Source organism: Bombina bombina, chromosome 1 (assembly GCF_027579735.1).
Source record: "Bombina bombina isolate aBomBom1 chromosome 1, aBomBom1.pri, whole genome shotgun sequence".
In the NCBI taxonomy this organism is placed as follows: Eukaryota; Metazoa; Chordata; class Amphibia; order Anura; family Bombinatoridae; genus Bombina; species Bombina bombina.
In genome coordinates, this window is record NC_069499.1 from 75,121,163 (window position 1) to 75,140,830 (window position 19,668).

General features: G+C 36.1%; 1 protein-coding gene across 8 annotated transcripts in view; it reads right to left on the bottom strand.

The window, feature by feature from the left end:
* EVL (Enah/Vasp-like) overlaps positions 1-19,668 on the bottom strand; it is a 360,067-nt gene that overhangs the window by 34,699 nt on the left and 305,700 nt on the right. For 5 of the 8 annotated variants that reach the window (XM_053697464.1, XM_053697463.1, XM_053697462.1 and 2 more), the window contains 3 exons: positions 5,925-6,788; positions 4,493-4,737; positions 3,456-3,577 (listed from right to left, as the gene is read on the bottom strand). In XM_053697464.1, the coding sequence (XP_053553439.1) occupies positions 3,456-3,577; positions 4,493-4,737; positions 5,925-6,788 (1,231 nt within the window). The remainder of the gene's footprint in view (positions 1-3,455; positions 3,578-4,492; positions 4,738-5,924; positions 6,789-19,668) is intronic. The other 3 variants (XM_053697469.1, XM_053697468.1, XM_053697467.1) reach the window with 1 other exon arrangement.

Here is a 19,668-nt window from a genome sequence, read left to right on the forward strand (position 1 = left end):
TCTATCTATATATCTATCTATAATAGTATCTATCTATCTATCTATCTATCCATTATTCTATCTATTTATCTATCTATTAATCATCTATATATCTATCTCTAATAGTATCTATCTATCTATTTATCTATCTCTAATATTATCTATCTATCCATCCATCTATTTATCATCTATCTATCAATCTCTAATAGTATCTATCTATCTATCTATCTATCTATAGCAAATAGTATCTATCTATCTACCCATCTATCTCTAATAGTATCTATCTATCTATCTATCTATCTATCTATCTATCTATCTATCATCTATCTATATCTAATAGTATCTATCTATCTATCTCTAACAGTATCTATCTATCTATCTCTAATAGTATCTATCTATCTATCTATCTATCTATATCTAATAGTATCTATCTATCTATCTATCTATCTATCTATATCTAATAGTATCTATCTATCTATCTATCTATATCTAATCATATCTATCTATTTCTAATAGTATCTATCTATCATCTATCTATCTATATCTAATAGTATCTATCTATCTATAATAGTATCTATCATCTATCTATCTCTATCTAATAGTATCTATCTATCTATATATCTATCATCTATCTCTAATAGTATCTATCTATCTATCTATCTATCTATCTCTATTGAATAGTATATATCTATCTCTTATAGTATCTATCTATGTATCTATCTATCTATCTATCTATCTATCTTTATCTAATATTATCTATCTGTCTGTCTATCTATATCTAATAGTATCTATCTATCTGTCTGCCTGTCTGTCTATCATATATCTATCTATCTGTCTGTCTGTCTGTCTATCTATCTATCTATCTATCTATCTATCTATATATCTTCTTTGTTTTTGTGCGTTTCACCACACTTATACAACTCATTTGAACATTTTTTTAATAATACAAATACTGGACATAGGTACTATATCTCACAGTACTTTGCCCAGCATATGTGTTAACACAGTACTTACATCCAACACAGAGGTGCATACTGCCGTCCCCGCTGTCAGCTTAGGCAGAGGAGACTGCAGCTGGGGCAGAAGGCATCTGCCTTCATATGGTAAGGAAGCACTGATCATGCTCTTACCATATGAAGTCATATTATGATCGTTACAGAGAGTGACACTGACTATGTCTCTCTCTGTAATGATCCTCCGTTGGTGCTGAGTAGGAGCGGTGGGAGGGAAGGAGGGATGTGGGTGAGCGGCCCAGCGGAGGTGGGAGGAGGGAGGGTCAGGGTTTTCTACACTACAGACAAAAATTAAGGCAGGGGAAAGGGAGGGATGGGACCCTAGGCTACAGAAAATTGTTGGGAGGGGGGGACCCTATGCTACAGAAAAAGGTAATCTTGGAGGTGGAGGGAGAAGGGGGGGGGGGGGGCTACAATACAGAAAAATAAAAATGATAGAAATATAAAATAAAATAAAAATAAATCATAATTTAGTACTGGCAGACTGGGCAAATTTTTCTCTGAAATATCCAGCAGTGAAAAGGTTAAACACCAAATCAGCTTTCTGATCTGGTCTTCCAATAAAATCCCCAAATGATTTAAATTCCTCTTCCATGTCCTTTTTAAGAACATGTAACAATCACTTTAAAGTTAGGGACTTACATTCTATACACACACATACATTCCGATGATTTAAAGGGACATTCTAGTATCTATTTTGTCAGAGCATTTTATTTTTACACAAATGCCTTTCTTTTACTATATGCTTACCTGTTTCAAAGGGGTGAAATACATAGTCAAAGTTGTGCTCATGTGCCACTCTAGATGAGGACACAGCATGTAAGCAAGTGAGAAGCAGGTATACATGTGTATGCTGCGGTCACTGGTTGTATTCTCATCTGGTGCAGAATGGGGGTGTGCAAAAAAATACAGCATTTCATTTTCACACCAGAATGCCCCTTAAATAGACAGCATTTCTAAAAACTATTAACAGAACAGTTGTATTGCTCCTTAGCAGGTCTTTACTCCAGGTACTTTGTATGTACTTAACATGTCTTGTTTTGTAGCTTATTGGCCACGTTTTTATAACTTTTCCAGAATATGTTACTAGTTTGTAAATATAATGTCCTGAACCTCAATCAGATATTCATATGATATTGCATTTATATTGAAATGTTGGCACTGAAATCATGCTGATCACACTAACATATTTAGAGTTAGGATATGTTCCTTGGGCACAGAAGAGGTCACCAACATGTATATTTCTAATGTGCTGGATCCATTTTGGGCATTTAAAGGGACAGTCTACTCCAAAAATGTTATTGTTTAAAAAGATAGATAATGCCTTTATTACCCATTCCCCGGTTTTGCGTAACCAACATGGTTATATTAATATACTTTTAACCTCTGTGATTACCTTGTATCTAGTCCTCTTTTTACAGCCCCCTGATCACCTGGCTATTTATTTATTATCTATTGACTTGCATTTTAGCCAATTAGTGTTGTGTTGTGCACAACTCCACGGGAGAGAGCACAATATTATCTATATAGCACACATGAACTAGCAGTCTCCTGTTGGGAAAAGCTAATAAAAAGCATGTGATAATAGGATGTCTGCAGTGGCTTAGAAACAGGCAGATATTTAGAGGTTTAAATGTTACAAAGTATATTAATCTAACAATGCTGGTTGTGCACAGCTCGGGAATGGGTAGTAAAGGCATTGTCTATCTTTTAAAACAATAACAATTTTGGTGTTGACTGTGCCCTGAAGTGGATTACTGTAACTTTAGTGGTAAAAAAGTTAACCATATGCTTAAAGGGACATAAGTGTGCAAAACTGTGTTAAATGTGTGTACCCCATGCAAAAGAATAAAGCACATTGTTATAGTCATCATAAGAGCAAGTACACTACTGGCCCTTGCTGAACAGATCTAGTGAGCCAGTGACAAAAGACATTAGTGTGTAGCCACTAATCCAGTTAGCTCCCAGAAGCTCTGGGCCTGAGTTTAAAGGGGTTAATCACACAGTTATATGCAAGCAACAGGGCAATAATACAATGATCTAACAAATTAGAGCATTTTCTCTCCATTTTAACCTTTCATCCTTTAAACTGCTGCTGTAGCGCTCATGAGATTCTGAATGACTCAGTTATATTTGATTTGGTGCTGATATTTGAAAGGCGCACCAGGTGTGCAATACACACTAACTTAAGGTCCAGCTTTGTGATACTGTTACTCGCTGCATTGTAGGTATTTATGACCTTTTGCTGAAGAAAGATGCCATCTAGCATCACTTTAATCTGATTGGTACATAATATGCAGCAGCTACAAACTTTTATACATGAGATCGGTGTTACATTTTAGGACAGAACTTAAAGTATCTTTTATTGTTACACTACCTAGTTTTGAGGCTGTTTCTTGATTTTAGCAGCAACCTCACACTTAGAACGTTCTAAGCTGAAAGAAACCCCTTAGAGCAACGAACCTTTTAGCCAGCAATTTATTCATCTCCTCCATAAGACCTCCGCCACCTCCTCCGCTACTTGTTCGATTGGCATCTGATTTGGTTGCCCCGCAAGGACTAGAGCTTCCTGAAGAATCTTCTGGCTTTGGAAACACAAATTTTATTTAATAGCTGCTCTGAGCTTCATTTTGGAGTTGGTGGCTATAGAAGGGAAACTAAAGGTTCCTGATTCAGACAGAACAGCAATTTTAAACAGCTTTCCAAGGTACTCCTATTATCAATTTTTGCTCAGTCTTTTTATATGCACACATTCTTAGACACCTCCTACTGAGCATGTGCAAAAGTTTGCAGTGTATTTGTATATGAGTATGTAATTGGCTGATTTCTGTCACATGATTCAGTGGGCAGGGAAATAGAAACAATCTTTAAAATTTCTCTACTATAAGGAGCATGGCTTGATTAAAGGGACAAAATGTAATTTCCTATAAAGGGCTAGATTGCGAGTTGCGCGCGAGTGATAAGGGGTTTATCGTAGCTCTTTGCGCATGTTGAAAGTGAAAGTAAACGCTTTGGCTTGAGCAAAATGCAATTGGTTTGGGCGACTTGTTGGGTGTTTTTTTTTTTCACTTTTCATATTCCATTAAAGTCTATGGCAGAATAAGTTAATGCGGTTGCGATAGTCGAAGTTCAGCTTTTTGCGCACATCATATTATTTTCAACTTGTAATATGCGCGCAAATTGGAAAGTTATTTAGAATTGCATGCCCTATCTGAATCATGAACGTTTAATATTAACTTTACTGTCCCTTTTAAATTCTTTGGACATTTAGAGTTTTTAGTTGTAGTTTAATAAATATTGTTTCAAATGATGGACCCATTAATTATCATGGCTTGTACTATTCTGAACCATATTAGTTTTTATGGTAGTAAACATTTTTTTGTTTTCAGTTACAACAGATATTATATAGATTAAAGTATAATTTAGGAAGTGAATTTTAAATATGCTATTTTTAGTTTCTCTGTGAACCAAGAGCTTTAGGTTTAATATCTATGTCTTACCCGTTGAACTTTCCTCAGTTTGGCACCAGCCAGGGCAGCAGCAAGCCCTGACGCTGGACTGTCTTCATAGATGATTCCTTGGCTTCCGCCTGCTGGCAGAGGTGGGGCAGGAGGAGGTGTAGCACCAGACGGGGGTGGGGGTCCGGGGGGTGGTGGTGGAGGCGGACCACTAGCTGGAGCAGGTGCTGCTCCTATAGTAGTTACCATGGCAGCAGAAGATGGGTGACCAGGTGGTAAAGAAGGGCCTTATAAAACAAACAGAAATCTTCCATAAAAATATACTCTCATGAAACCAAAATGTAAGTTTATACATCAATCACAGAACCATAAAAGCGGATTTATACTAGTAGCAGCTGGGGATGGGCGAATATGGTGAAAGTGCAATTCGCTTGGTAAAACAAATAGTCCAGTGAACATTTGTTTTGGACAACCGAATGTCGATAAGAAGGAAAAACCATTAAAATTCGGTAATCTAATGTTATTTCCGGTTTACAAATGTTACTTTCGTTTTCGAAAGTTCATAATTAGATAGAATATCCACATTCAAAATTTTTAATGTAACATTTCATTTAACAAATATGACTCAGAAGTTCAATAGTTCATGTGGTAGGGAATTTAGTTAATTAATATGTAATTAATACAAATATATTGATTCAAATTTTTCTATTTCGAATATTGAATCATATTACAATTTAATAGAGCATTAGAAATACTTTTACAAATATATTGATTCAAATTTTTCAATTCAAATTATGCAATATTCGAATTAGAAAATTTTTAATCGAATACTAGATTTAACGAAAGCATTAGAAATACTATTACATTAAACAAATGTTATAATGTTGTACAAACATTTGAAATTCAAAACTAACGGACAAATGTGTTAAAATTTCTTTTTTCAAATATTGCAAAACATTCGCTCATCCCTAGTAGCAGCTATAACATGTAATATACAATAATAAGATCAGACTTCATAAGTAGATGTTCCTGGGTAAAAATACACTTTAACTGGTGTTGGAAAGTACAATAAGGATTCAATTTTAAAAGGATAACAAATTCCATCTGCATATGCTGCTCTATAATCTAAATAAGAAACTACATTAAAAAAACTAAATAAACTAAAAATAAATTAAATTTAACAAAAAATATAGAAAATAATTATTTATTTCCGTATTTTTCTAAGCATCCAAATGTATTTATGTTCTATATTCCATTGCTGTTGCAAACTTTGTAAACTGTTGGTAACATAAACCTCTCCATAGACTTTAATAGATATACTTTGTTGTTACCACCGGTTTACACGGTTTACAACAGCAATGGACACTAGAATTTTTTTCTTATTTCATGTATAACATTAACTTGGATGTTGAGAAAACACCAATCAACAGTTTACTTTACTTAATGATTCACTCATTCAGAAACATGTACTTACTTAACTGAGAAATGGTTGATGATGTCATGTACGGTGCTATTCTCTTGGACATACTGATCTCAGATACAGCAGCATAAGGGGGAGGTAATGGAACACATTGTGAAATGGACTGGTATGATGGCTGAGAAGCATGTGGGGAAGACTGGAAGGGTTGAGACAATTGAGAAAGGATAGCAGTGGATGTGGCTATTAATGGTAACTGGCCAATGGGAACAGTTTCATAACATGATAAGAAAGAACGTTCAGTGCTTTTAGCCTCGGGGCTTGGGGAGCGCAAAGAAAATGCATTTTTTTCTGCTTGGTCATCAGGTCCTATGTAAGATCCACTTAGTGGGAGGGTTTGGACCACATTATCAGCACATCCCTTGATACTGCTGTTCTGAACAGGAATCACAGGAAGGACCACTGGAATAAGAGTATGTGGCGATATGCTCTTCTGCAACGTTGAGCTTACTGATACAGGAGGAGGAGTGTATGAGGAGTATGGCATAGTAGGATGTTTTACAGACTGATGAACGGAAAATGGAAAATGAGAATCGGGAGAGGATGGTGGTGGGGATAACGATATCTGCTTCATGCTTCGGGATAGAGTCCCGTTGCTTGGCCATATTGGAGAAATGCCAGAGCCCTGGGATAATGAAGGCTCTGATCCAGGACGTCTGTGCTGCAACACTGGGGATACGCTGGACTTTTTAGTGGATTTACTACTAGATTCAGGGACAGTAGATGTTGAAGAGATAGCTTTGGAATAAGATGGTGGTGGGATAGCACCAGCTGATGCAGAAGCACTGTAGTTATTGTAGTCAGGAGGAGGAGACTGGCAGTGGGAAGGGGAAGAAGACACTTTTATCTGAAGGGTAGAAACTAAAAGAACAGAAGAGAAAATAAAAAGAACACAATGGGCATATATCAAAGAAAGCAAATAAAACAAAGCTGGAACCGAAAGACAGATGGAAACAGAAAACAAAGATGGGACATGCACAGATTTCATTGGTGTAAAAATGAAATAAAGACTAGTTGCTTGGTTTGTATGGAAATCATTGTCATGTATAGAGGAACTATTTAACTGCTTTTGTGTGTGATTCATTCAGTGACTGTTCTTTATTAATATTGTTATTCTTAACAAAAAGTTCATATATTAATGCCCAGCACAAGTGTTTAACGTCGGAACAAAATTCTGATGTAACACTTGCTGCAAATAAAAAAGAAATCACGAGATTGTTGATGCGATCACGTGATTTCAAGGCCAGGATCGGATCATGGAAGGATTGCCTATGTTGCTAAGTACACCCCCAGTTCGAACTTAAGTTTATCAAAATGGGGAGGCTGCAGGATGCCTTATAAGGTAGGACTCTCCATGCCGTCCCTCGGCATTAAAGCCCAGCGCTGTTAGGATGGAATGGAACATCCTAAGTGCATGAAGGGGTTGAGGAGTAACTGGTATTTGAATATTGTAAGAAAAATCACCTAGTAATGGGCAAATATTTTGGTATATTTGATAGAAATGACAAAATATTTGATAGAAATGGCAAATGTTGGCTGCTTTCATTCATTCTAAACAAACGCTGAATGTTTAGCATTTGTTTTTGAAGAAAAAAAATTCCCATTATGAAATGTTACATTTTGAACATTGGTTTTCACTTTAATCAATGTTTAAATATAGAATGCTACATTTGAATATTCAATTGTTACATTATATAATAGCCTGTTAAAATTTTTAATGTAATTGATTATATTAGACAAATCTAAAGGCAGAACAAATGTCAAGGGGAACATTCTTTTGCTATTCAAATGTCTGGACACAGATATCTGCCCATCTCGATAAGAAACATAAATGCACTGCATCACTACAAAACATTACAGCAAACGCACCTCTCAAATATAGATCATGCATTTAAAAGGGGCTCATATTTTTTTTTTTCTTTCCACCAAGAATACAATTTCACCATAAAGACACTGTTCCTCCCTTCTGCACTCAGCACCAAGGAATAGTTTCTGAATAAATGGACATAAATAAATAGCTAACAATAAGCATTTTGTTTAGCTGTGTAGTGCTGGGGGCTTCCTATAACTTTTTTTATTAAAAAAAAAAAAAAAGTCAAGGAAAGAAAGAAACTTATAATGTATAACACTCAGTCTTTTACATATGATATAAGGTACACACATTAGTCTAGATTACAAGCAGGATACAAAGGTGACTAACTCGCTCCTGATGCATTCGCTTTGATCCCTGCTCTCCGGGCTTGCAAACTAGTTACTTTTTTTGTGGAGCAGCTAAACATAAAAATGAAGGGATCTATTTTAGAATAAATAAAGTGCTAAAGGGACAGCCTACTCTAGATTTTTTATTGTTTAAAAAGATAGATAATCCCTTTATTACCCATTCCCCAATTTTACATAACCAAACACGGTTATATTAATATTCTTTTTTACCTCTGTGCTTACCTTGTATCTAAGCCTCCTTTATCTCAGTTCTTTTGACAGAGTTGCATTTTAGCCAATCAGCATTGACTCATAAATAACTCCACAGGAGTGAGCACAATGTTATCTATATGACACACACGAACAAGCGCTGCCTTGCTGTGAAAAACTGTCAAAAGATAAGAGGCGACCTTCAAGGGCTTAGAAATTAGCCTATGATCCTAGGCTAGCTTTAAACAAAGAATACCAAGAGAACAAAGCAAATTTGATGATAAAAGTCAACTGGAAAGTTGTTTAAAATTGCATGTCCTCTCTGAATCATGAAAGTTTAATTTTGACTAAACTGTCCCTTTAAAATACTATAGAATCCACCTAAACAGAATTTTTGTGCATTATCAGATGTGAATAATCTAAAATCTATTACCTGACGGAAATTACACATCTGGGTATGAGTACTATAGCACGCACCAAACTACCGCTCATGTGATCAATAGAAAAGCAGCAAGTCAAAATGAAACTTTCATAATTCAGATAGAGCATGTAATTAAAAAAAAACTTCAGTGATTTACTTATTTTATCTAATTTGTTCTATTGGTATCCTTTAATAAGAAGCATACCTGGGAAGGGTGAGGAACAACGATGTAATACTGGGAGCTAGCAGCTGATTGGGGTCTGCACATATATGCCTCTTGTCATTGGCTAACCTGATGTGTTCAGCTAACTCCAATTGCATTGCTGCTCCTTTAACAAAGGATATCAAGAGAATTAAGCAAATCTGATAACAGCAGTAAATTGGGAAATTTTGTAAAATGTTATGCTCTGTCTGAGTCATGAAATTAAAAATTGTGTCTTATGACCCTTTAACCACTTGTTATAGTCTAAAAATGCAACCAGTATGGAAGCACAATTTATTGCACACCATGAGCGAGATTACATATGTGGCGCAGGTTTCAGCGCAACTGCTGACGTCGCATGTAAGTTCCCCTCGCACATTGGGTGAATCCCATAAACCGCGCCAGCAGTTAATTAACTACCGTAATTCAGATAAACTGTCGATGTTCAGAAATGTGCAGAAATACACATTTCGGGAGTCGCCAGTGACTTACGGCAGTTTAAGATCTGCCGGCGTATAAGTAAAAAACAAAAAAATGTTACATCGCCCATAAAAGTCTAACCCACCTGCCAAAAATAAACCCGACACGTCAAGACCCCTATATCCGCCATCCCCCCACATCACAACTACTAATAAAAGTGATTAACCCCTAAACCACCATCCCCCCACAACACAATATACCTAATGAATGTAGTAACCCCTAATCCGCCAACCCCTACATAGCAAACAACCTAATAAATGTATTAACCCCTAATCCGCCAACCCCCACATTGCAAACTACCTAATAAATGTATTAACCCCTAATCCACTAACCCTACATTGCAAACAACCTAATAAATGTATTAACTCCTAATCTGCCATCCCCCACATAGCAAAGTATCTAATTACACTATTAACCCATAATCCGCCAACCCCCAAAACGCAACCTACCTATTAACACTATTAACCACCAACCCCCCACAATGCAATCTACCTAATTAACCTAATAACCCCTAAACCACCAACCCCCCACAAAGTAATATACCTAATTAACCTATTAACCCCTAAACCACCATACCCCCACAATGTAAATAACTAATTTAATCACTAAGCCCCCTAACCTAACACCCCCTAAATTAACCCCAATTACATAAATTGAAAAAAGACTACCTTACTAATAAATTAATTAAAAATTACAAAAATAAAAAATCCTATCTTAAAATTAAAATAAAAAATCCTAACATTAAATAAAAAAAACTAAGATTAAAGGGATATTCCAGTCAAAATATAAATGCACATAGATTTATTGCACCTTTGAATAGAAACATATTTACAATATACATGTATTGGCAAAAATGCTTCTATTAAGAGTTATCAATGTTTTAGTGTTAACATTTTTCTCTGCACGTGCATGTGAAGCATAGCTAGATATTCTCAGTGCACCAGCATTTTACATACTGCAGCTGCTCAGAGCGCCAGTGGGGCTTGTACCATGTCAGCAATTAACAAATTGAGTCATTACCAGATAGTACAAGCCCCATAGGCTCTCTGAGCAAGTGCTGTGTTTAAAATGCTGGCGCACGGTTCATACTTAAATACACTTTTGAAACAGCAATAGCTTTTATTAGAAGCATTTTTGCTAATGCACATATATTACAAAATTGCTTCTGTTCAATACCGAAATGCACCCATGTGGTTTCCAATTTTGGCTGGAATATCCCTTTAAACTAAAATAAAAAATCTATTAGAAAAACAAAAAAATCTAAAATTACAGAAAAAAATAAACCAAATTATAAAAAAATAAAAAATATAAACTTAATCTAATACCCCTATAAAAATAAAAAAAACCCGCAAAATAAAAACACCCCCTAATCTAACACTAAACTACTAATAGCCCTTAAAAGGGACTTTTAACCCCTTGAGTGCTAATGACGGCTCAGAGCCGTCGCTAGCACTCACCTACCTTGAGAGCAATCTGGGGGCTCCCATCAACTCCCACCCCGGCGATAGGGCCTGCATAGTGACAGGCTTCGCCGGGGCTTCCCGTTACGTGTGGTGACATCACGCACAATGACATGATGACATCACCACGCAACTTTATTTAAAAAGGACAATGGACAAGATAGTAAAAAACAAAAAAAATGTTAAATCCAGCTTAGCACTCAAATGGCATTGCCCTAAAGCAATCAGCTCTTTTACCTAAATAAAGTACAAATTACCCCCCTTAAAGTAACCCCACCACCCACCCAACCCCCCAAAATAAAAAACCTAACACTAAAAAAACCTAAAAAAAAACCCTAAGCTACCCATTGCCCCTAAAGGGGCATTTGTATGGGCATTGCCCTTAAAAGGGGAAATCAGTTCTTTTGTTGCCTATAACCCTGAAATAGGTACTCATCATTCCTGAAGTCCGGCGGTGAAGCTCTTCTTCCAGACGGCTCCATCTTCATCCAGTGCGGGCACATCTTCTATCTTCATTAGGAGCGAAGGAGGCACAAAGCGGAAGTGGCTGTGAAGCAGGAACGGCGCCACAGAGACACATAGCACAGAGAATCCTCTTCATGCGATCGTCGCTGCACATTGAAGATTGAATGCAAGGTAACTGTTTTATATTTGGGGTACCTTGCATTCCTATTGGCTGAAATTTTCAAATCAGCCAATAGGATGAGAGCTACTGAGATCCTATTGTTTATTTTGGATTGGCTTTTTTATCTTTACAGAGGTAAAAAAAAATATTATTTTGGATAATTTTGTTTATTTTTAGATTTTTTTATTTTAATTTCAGTTAGGATTTGTTTATTTTTGTCATTTTTAATTAATTTATTAGTAAGGTAGTCATTTTTTATTTAATGTAATTGGGGTTAATTTAGGGGCTGTTAGGTTAGGGGGCTTAGTGATTAAATTAGTTATTTGCATTGTGGAGGGACGGTAGTTTAGGGGTTAATAGTTTAATTAGATATATTGCGTTGTGGGGGGTTAGTGGTTTAGGGGTTAATAGTGTAATTAGATACTTTGCAATGTGGGGGATGGCGGATTAGGGGTTAATACATTTATTAGGTCGTTTGCATTGTGGGGGGATGGCGGATTAGGGGTGTAAATTTTATTAGGTACTTTGGGATGTGAGGGTTGGTGGATTAGGGGTTAATACATTTTATTTAGTTATTGCGATGGCAGTTGACAGGTAGATATTGCGCATGCGTTAGGTGTTTGTTAAGACCTCCAGGGAGTTACAGTGCTCATATACTCAGCGCAAGGCTTGCTGTGCCTGCCTATGTGTTGCGAGGTGAAAATGGAGTAACATTTATCTTTTTTCGCTGCGTAAGTCCTAGAGCTAAATATATGATACCGACTTGCAACGCCAGTTCTATGTTAGTTTATGCGAGTGAAATTAGCGGGCGAGGGGTGAAATATACGCGCCACATTTATATGTAATAGCAATAATCCACTAAAAACAGCCGATGCCGGCTTTTGCGGGCGACGCCGCATATGTAATATCGCCCCATATTTGCTCTCCACTTAGGCCTTTGTGTGTTCAGTGTCCTTTTAAAGTAGATAGTAAACCATCTTCTGCTCCCTTCTATGGTGATGCAACCTACCACTTAGAGAAACTGTCCTGGAGCACACTTGTTTATCAAGAGACAGCTTGTGCAACAAAATTAATACATTAACATTCTGTAATATTAAAGTGAAGGTAAACTTTGATGAATGAAAGCCCTTTTTTAAAAAATACTATTAAAAACAGGGGCACTTTCATTCATCAAAGTTTACAAAGCAGCCATTTTGATTAAAAACTTACCTCTCTTCTTTGCACAGCCAGAGCAGCTTCCCCCCACACGGAGATCCCCTCTTCACATGTCATCAATGACTAATCCAGCTTCCTCCAATCACGGCTTGGAGGAAGCTGGATTAGTCATTGATGATGTGTGAAGAGAGAATCTCCGGGTGGGGGAAGCTGCTCTGGCTGTGCAAAGAAGAGAGGTAAGTGTTTAATCAAAATGGCTGCTTTGTAAACTATGATGAATGAAAGTGTCCCTGTTTTTAATAGTGTTTTAAAAAAAAGGGCTTTCATTCATCAACGTTTACCTTCACTTTAAAGGGACATGAAACCCCAATTTTTTCTTTCTGAATTCGGATACAGTATACAATTGTTAATGTGAAAACTTTTAAATTTACTTTTATTATCAAATTTGCTTCATTCTCTTGTTATCCTTTACTGAAGGAACAATATTGCACTACTGGCAGATAGCTGAACAAATCTAGTTAGCCAATCAAAATAGACAAATGTGTGCAGGCACCAATTAGAAGCTAGCTCCCACTAGTGTAGGATATGAGCGTATTCATTTCCAACAATGGATGCCAAGAAAACAAAGCTCATTTCAAAATAGAAGTTATTTTAAAAGTGTCTATGCTCTGTCTGATTCTTGCCAGTTTAATTTTGACTTTCATATCCCTTTAACAATATTAAATATTATTACATTTTTAAGGGGTTTATCATAATCTGGGCAAGATTACAAGTGGCGTGCTAACTTTAGTGGGCAAGCAATATTGTTTTTTTCTCCAGAGCTTTGCACATGACGGAAATAGTGCTTGTGTTACAAGTTGAAAGCAAACGCGAGAGAGCACAATCGCGATTTACGCTTGTTGGGTTAGTGCGACTGAAAACCTTGTGTAAAGGGTAGTGACTTAAAAAAAGTTGCACCAAACACAACATAAATACACAAAAATAAACTGTTACACTGATATAAATACTATCTAAATAAAATGATTTATATAAATAATTATAAAACTATTTATAAGGGTTAAAAGTTATACGGTATATGGCCATGTATTTCAATGCAAACGGCTATAATATATAATATTATTAATAATAATATTTAATCCCAAGCAACCCTCAATGCATGGAAATGCAAACCCCTCTCCTGGCTAGGGAAAATTAACGCGATCAAAATGACCATCTTGCCCAAAATCTTATATTATTTTCAAACCCTCCCAGTTCCCCTCCCTGACCGCCTACTATTTTCCCTACAAAAACAAATAAACTGTTTCATATGGTCACATAAAAGGCCCCGCATCGCTACCTCCACCCTATATCGCCCGAAGGAGTTAGGAGGGATCGGAGCCCCAAACCTAATGCGCTATAGACAGGCGGTTTTCCTAACACGAATTGCTGACTGGTGCAAACACAACATGAACAAAGAATGGGTACAGTTAGAACAGTCACTCTCAGACTGCCATTACCTTTGCGGGAACTGTTGGATACCCAATGCCCAACGTAAATTACTTTACACAACACCCAGGCTAGTACACGAAACCCTCAGACAATGGGACAAAATACTCCAGAAGCACCCCACGGTCTCTACCACATATTCCCCTCTGACCCCGGTTAGCAAAAATACACCACTCCCATTTTTGAAAAGAACTCCCGACACATCCCTAGTCACCCCCTCTCTACAAAACTCTATCCCACATCACCTTCTTTACAAAGACGGTGAAATCCAACCACAGCAGGAAATATGTGACATCCTAGGGGCCAACTTCCAAAACTGGTACACTTACACACAACTGAAACATTATCTAACAACACACACCTACAGACTTCAATTTAAAAGACAACTCTCTCAATTTGAAGCAATATGCTTTCATCCTCACCCACAGAGAGGAATTTTATCTCTAACATACAAAATACTATCACGAGTATCCCACTCGACACCCCCTACATATGTAGCTAAATGGGAAAAAGACTTAGAAACTACCCTAGACCCAACAGACTGGAATATCATCTTTCACCAGATGACAAAAGCTTCATCATCCATTTCGGTGTTGGAAATGAATATCAAACTGTTAAGCAGGTGGTATTACACTCCAGTCCGACTACACCACCTATTTCCCAAGACGACCACCATGTGCTGGAGAGAATGCGGAGAGCTAGCTACTTTTGCACATATATGGTGGACATGCCCGATAGCATCAGCCTTTTGGCGCTCCCTTAAACCAGAGATTGTAAAGGCCACAGGTACACCACTTCCGTTAACGCCTTGGGTTTTTTTGTTTAACAAATTCCCTAAAATTTCATGTAAACTAAAACAATCACTCCTCACAATCATGATCAACTCTGCTAAAAGGCTAATCCCACTTAATTGGAAAAAATTAAACCTGCCATCCCCTGCAGTCTGGAAATCCAGGGTGACACACTACCTCCAGCTGGAGAAATATCATTACACCAGCACCAGGCGGGCAGAAGAATTCCACAATATATCATTTCTTATATAGCAACTGACAACCCACTCCCATCCCATATCCTATCAATCGACCATAAAACTGTAACCTCGTAGGTAATATCTCTACACTCAGACTCCAAAACACGCACAACATAGGGCTAATTTAAGTCAGTCAGAAAGAGGTCACAGACATTCTCGCAATGGTCATTTTTATCACCAACATATCCAATGCATACTTTTATTTTGGAGTGTGGGCTGATTGGTACCTGCCGCCTAATCCAGTAGAAATAACTAACCTCGAGTCCTACTGTTATAAACCCAATTGTTTAATTGCAACGAATAATCACCTATTGTAACATCTGATGTTAAACTAGAAATTTTTCTAATGCTTTTCTATGTATATTTTGGAATTATCTCAATAAAAGAATTCAAACCAAAAAAAAAAAAAAAAAAAAAAATATTTAATAATGTGTTTTACTGTATATTTGCTGTACATATTTCAAATTCCAATATCCATCACATACAGGATTTTTTTTTCTTTTTTATTGTAAATACATACTTCTATATATATATATATATATATATATATATATATATATCTGTATATACCTATACCTGTGTATTTATTCCTATATATATATATATATATATATATATATATATATATATATATATATATATATATATATATATATATATATATATATAGGTATAGATATCTATTTTACATTAAGATTAAAAAACTGAAATTAAAATCCTCCATGTCTCAAAATTAAATCAATGTAAATATTTGCATAGGAAATTAGCTTTTTGAAATTAGTTTTGAAGCAAAAAAACTGAGAATTTGCATATCTAATTTGCATATCTTACCCACAATTCTCTTGTGCATTGGTAAACATTGTATATTAAGAATTTCTGGGGAAAAGTGAGCGGGGATACTCGCCTAGATGTGCTAATTTCCTATGCAAATATTTACATTGATTTAATTTTGAGACATGGAGGATTTTAATTTCAGTTTTTTATCTCCCCCCATAATTTTAATGAATTTTGGTTTAACCATGAAAATAGCTTTATCAATGCAGCAACCAGAAATCTATCTCCTACTGATGAGTTCCAAAAAGAACGAAACAGGCTTGTCTAGTGAGTGATTTCTGGTTTGCTGTCATAATCCTGTTAAAAGGTTTGCTGTGTTAAAACAGTAGTTTTGAAGCAAAAAAACTGAGAATTTGCATATCTAATTTGCATATCCTACCCACAATTCTCTTGTGCATTGGTAAACATTGTATATTAAGAATTTCTGGGGAAAAGCGAGCGGGGATACTCGCCTAGATGTGTTAATTTCCTATGCAAATATTTACATTGATTTAATTTTAAGACATGGAGGATTTTCATTTTAGTATTTTATCTCCCCCCATAATTTTAATGAATTTTGGTTTAACCATGAAAATAGCTTTATCAATGCAGCAACCAGAAATCTATCTCCTACTGATGAGTTCCAAAAAGAACGAAACAGGCTTGTCTAGTGAGTGATTTCTGGTTTGCTGTCATAATCCTGTTAAAAGGTTTGCTGTGTTAAAACAGTAGTTTTGAAGCAAAAAAACTGAGAATTTGCATATCTAATTTGCATATATTACCCACAATTCTCTTGTGCATTGGTAAACATTGTATATTAAGAATTTCTGGGGATACTCGCCTAGATGTGCTAATTTCCTATGCAAATATTTACATTGATTTAATTTTGAGACATGGAGGATTTTAATTTAAGTTTTTTATCTCCCCCCATAATTTTAATGAATTTTGGTTTAACCATGAAAATAGCTTTATCAATGCAGCAACCAGAAATCTATCTCCTACTGATGAGTTCCAAAAAGAACAAAACAGGCTTGTCTAGTGAGTGATTTCTGGTTTGCTGTCATAATCCTGTTAAAAGGTTTGCTGTGTTAAAACAGTAGTTTTGAAGCAAAAAAACGGAGAATTTGCATATCTAATTTGCATATCTTACCCACAATTCTCTTGTGCATTGGTAAACATTGTATATTAAGAATTTCTGGGGAAAAGCGAGCGGGGATACTCGCCTAGATGTGCTAATTTCCTATGCAAATATTTACATTGATTTAATTTTGAGACATGGAGGATTTTAATTTCAGTTTTTTATCTCCCCCCATAATTTTAATGAATTTTATATATAAGAGCATTCTGGGTAATATCTAATTTGCATAACTTACCCAGAATTCTCTTGTGCATTGGTAACATTGTATATGAGGTATTTCTGGGGAAAAGCAAGCGGGGATTCTTGCCTAGATGTGCTAATTTCCTATGCAAATATTTACATTGATTTATTTATATATATATATATATATATATATATATATATATATATATATATATATAACTGGCTAAGCAGAATATGCCATATTGTGTGACTAAGATCCCAATTTTAATTAAAAGCATAGATGTGTTTATTTGCAAATGGACGTTTGCCAATACCTATTTGGTCACATTGGCAGCACTGCCAAAGATGTGTATATAAACTTTTTGTAAGGTGTGCTAAACCAAACTTTCTGTATTTATAAATAAAAGGGAGACTGACCATCTTCCATTGGTTAAAGCACCCCATCCAAGCTCAGGTTTACTCAAGACAGTATAATGGAGCTGTGAATATAAAGCCAGGGAGTCTCATTACATTATGAAGAGAAAAAGCAGGAATGATTCAGCCCATAAAGGCAAAGTACTGTAGTGTTAGGACCAGTCAACATTGGGACACTCGGTAAGTCGGTGACCAATGTTATTTAAAAGCATAGTTGTTTTTGCAGGCAATTTGTTGCAGCATTTAAAAAAATGTGTTGTTTATAGAAACATAGATATTGACGGCAGATAAGAGCCATAGGCCCAGCAAGTCTGCCCGACCTTACCTAACAGTATAAACTTATCTAGTTCGTAGGATAGCCCTATGCTTGTCCCATGCATTTTTAAAGTCCCCCACAGTGTTTGTTGCTACTACCTCTTGAGGAAGTTTATTCCATAAATCAATCACTCTTTCTGTAAAGAAGTGCTTCCTCAAATTACTTCTGAATCTACTACCCTTTAGCTTGAGCTCATGACCCCTTGTTCTTGAATTTTCCATTTTATGTAAAATACCCACAGCCTCAGTTTTACTAAACCCTTTAATGTACTTGAAAGTTGCTATCATATCACCTCTTTCCCTTCTCTCCTCTAAGCTATACATATTTAGGTCATTGAGCCTATCCTGGTAAGTTTTATTTTTTAGACCATGTACCATTTTGGTAGCCCTCCTTTGCACAGATTCAAGTTTGTTAATATCCTTCTGAAGATATGGTCTCCAGAACTGCACACAATACTCAAGATGAGGCCTAACTAATGATCTATAAAGTGGCATAAGAACCTTACTATTTCTGCTGCAAATACCTCTACCAATACATCCAAGCATTCTGCTAGCCTTACTCGCTGCATTACTACATTGTTTACTAAGTTTTAAATCATCTGAAATAATAATTCCCAAGTCCTGTTCCTCGTCTGTAACAGTCAGTAAAGTGTCATTGAGTCTGTAATTAACATTTGGATTTTTCTTCCCTAAATGCATTATTTTACACTTTGCTGTGTTAAACTTTAGACCCCAGTCATTTGTCCAATCCTCCAATTGTTGTATATCACTTCTCATTTTGTCTACCCCCCCCTGGAACATCCACTCTGTTGCAAATTTTTGTATCATCTGCAAAGAGACATACTTTCCCCTGTAGCCCTTTGCTGATATCGCAGATAAATATGTTAAACAAAACAGGCCCCAGAACTGACCCCTGAGGAACACCACTAGTAACAGCCCCCTCTGCTGAATGAACTCCATTTACTAAGACACTTTGTTTTCTGTCCTTAAGCCAGCATTCCACCCAGTTCACAATTTTTGAATCTAGACCAAGGAGATATAGTTTGTGAATAAGTTTATTGTGTGGGACGGTGTCAAATGCTTTGCTGAAATCTAGATATGCTACATCAACTGCTCCTCCCTTGTCTAATACTTTTGTTACATAATCAAAGAAGTCAATTAGATTAGTCTGACATGATCTCCCTGAAGTAAAACCATGCTGATTTTGGTCCTCTAAATTGTTTGTCTTTATGTAAGTCATAATTCTTTCTTTTAAGAGGCTTTCCATTAATTTCCCTACTACTGAAGTTAAACTAACTGGCCTGTAGTTGCCAGATTCTTCTCTACTGCCCTTTTTATGAAGGGGTATTACATTTGCTATTCTCCAATCATCTGGGACAGCTCCTGTTAATAGTGACTGATTAAACAGATCAGTTAATGGGACAGTTAGCACTGATCGAAGTTCTTTTAAAACCCTTGGATGAATATTATCAGGACCCACTGCCTTTGTAACATTTATTTTTGATAATGCTAACAAAACCTCATCCTCTGTAAAAAGATTACTGTTAAGCTTGTTTCTATTTTGCGTTGCATCCCTTAATGTAGACATTGTATCTTCACAATCTTTAGTGA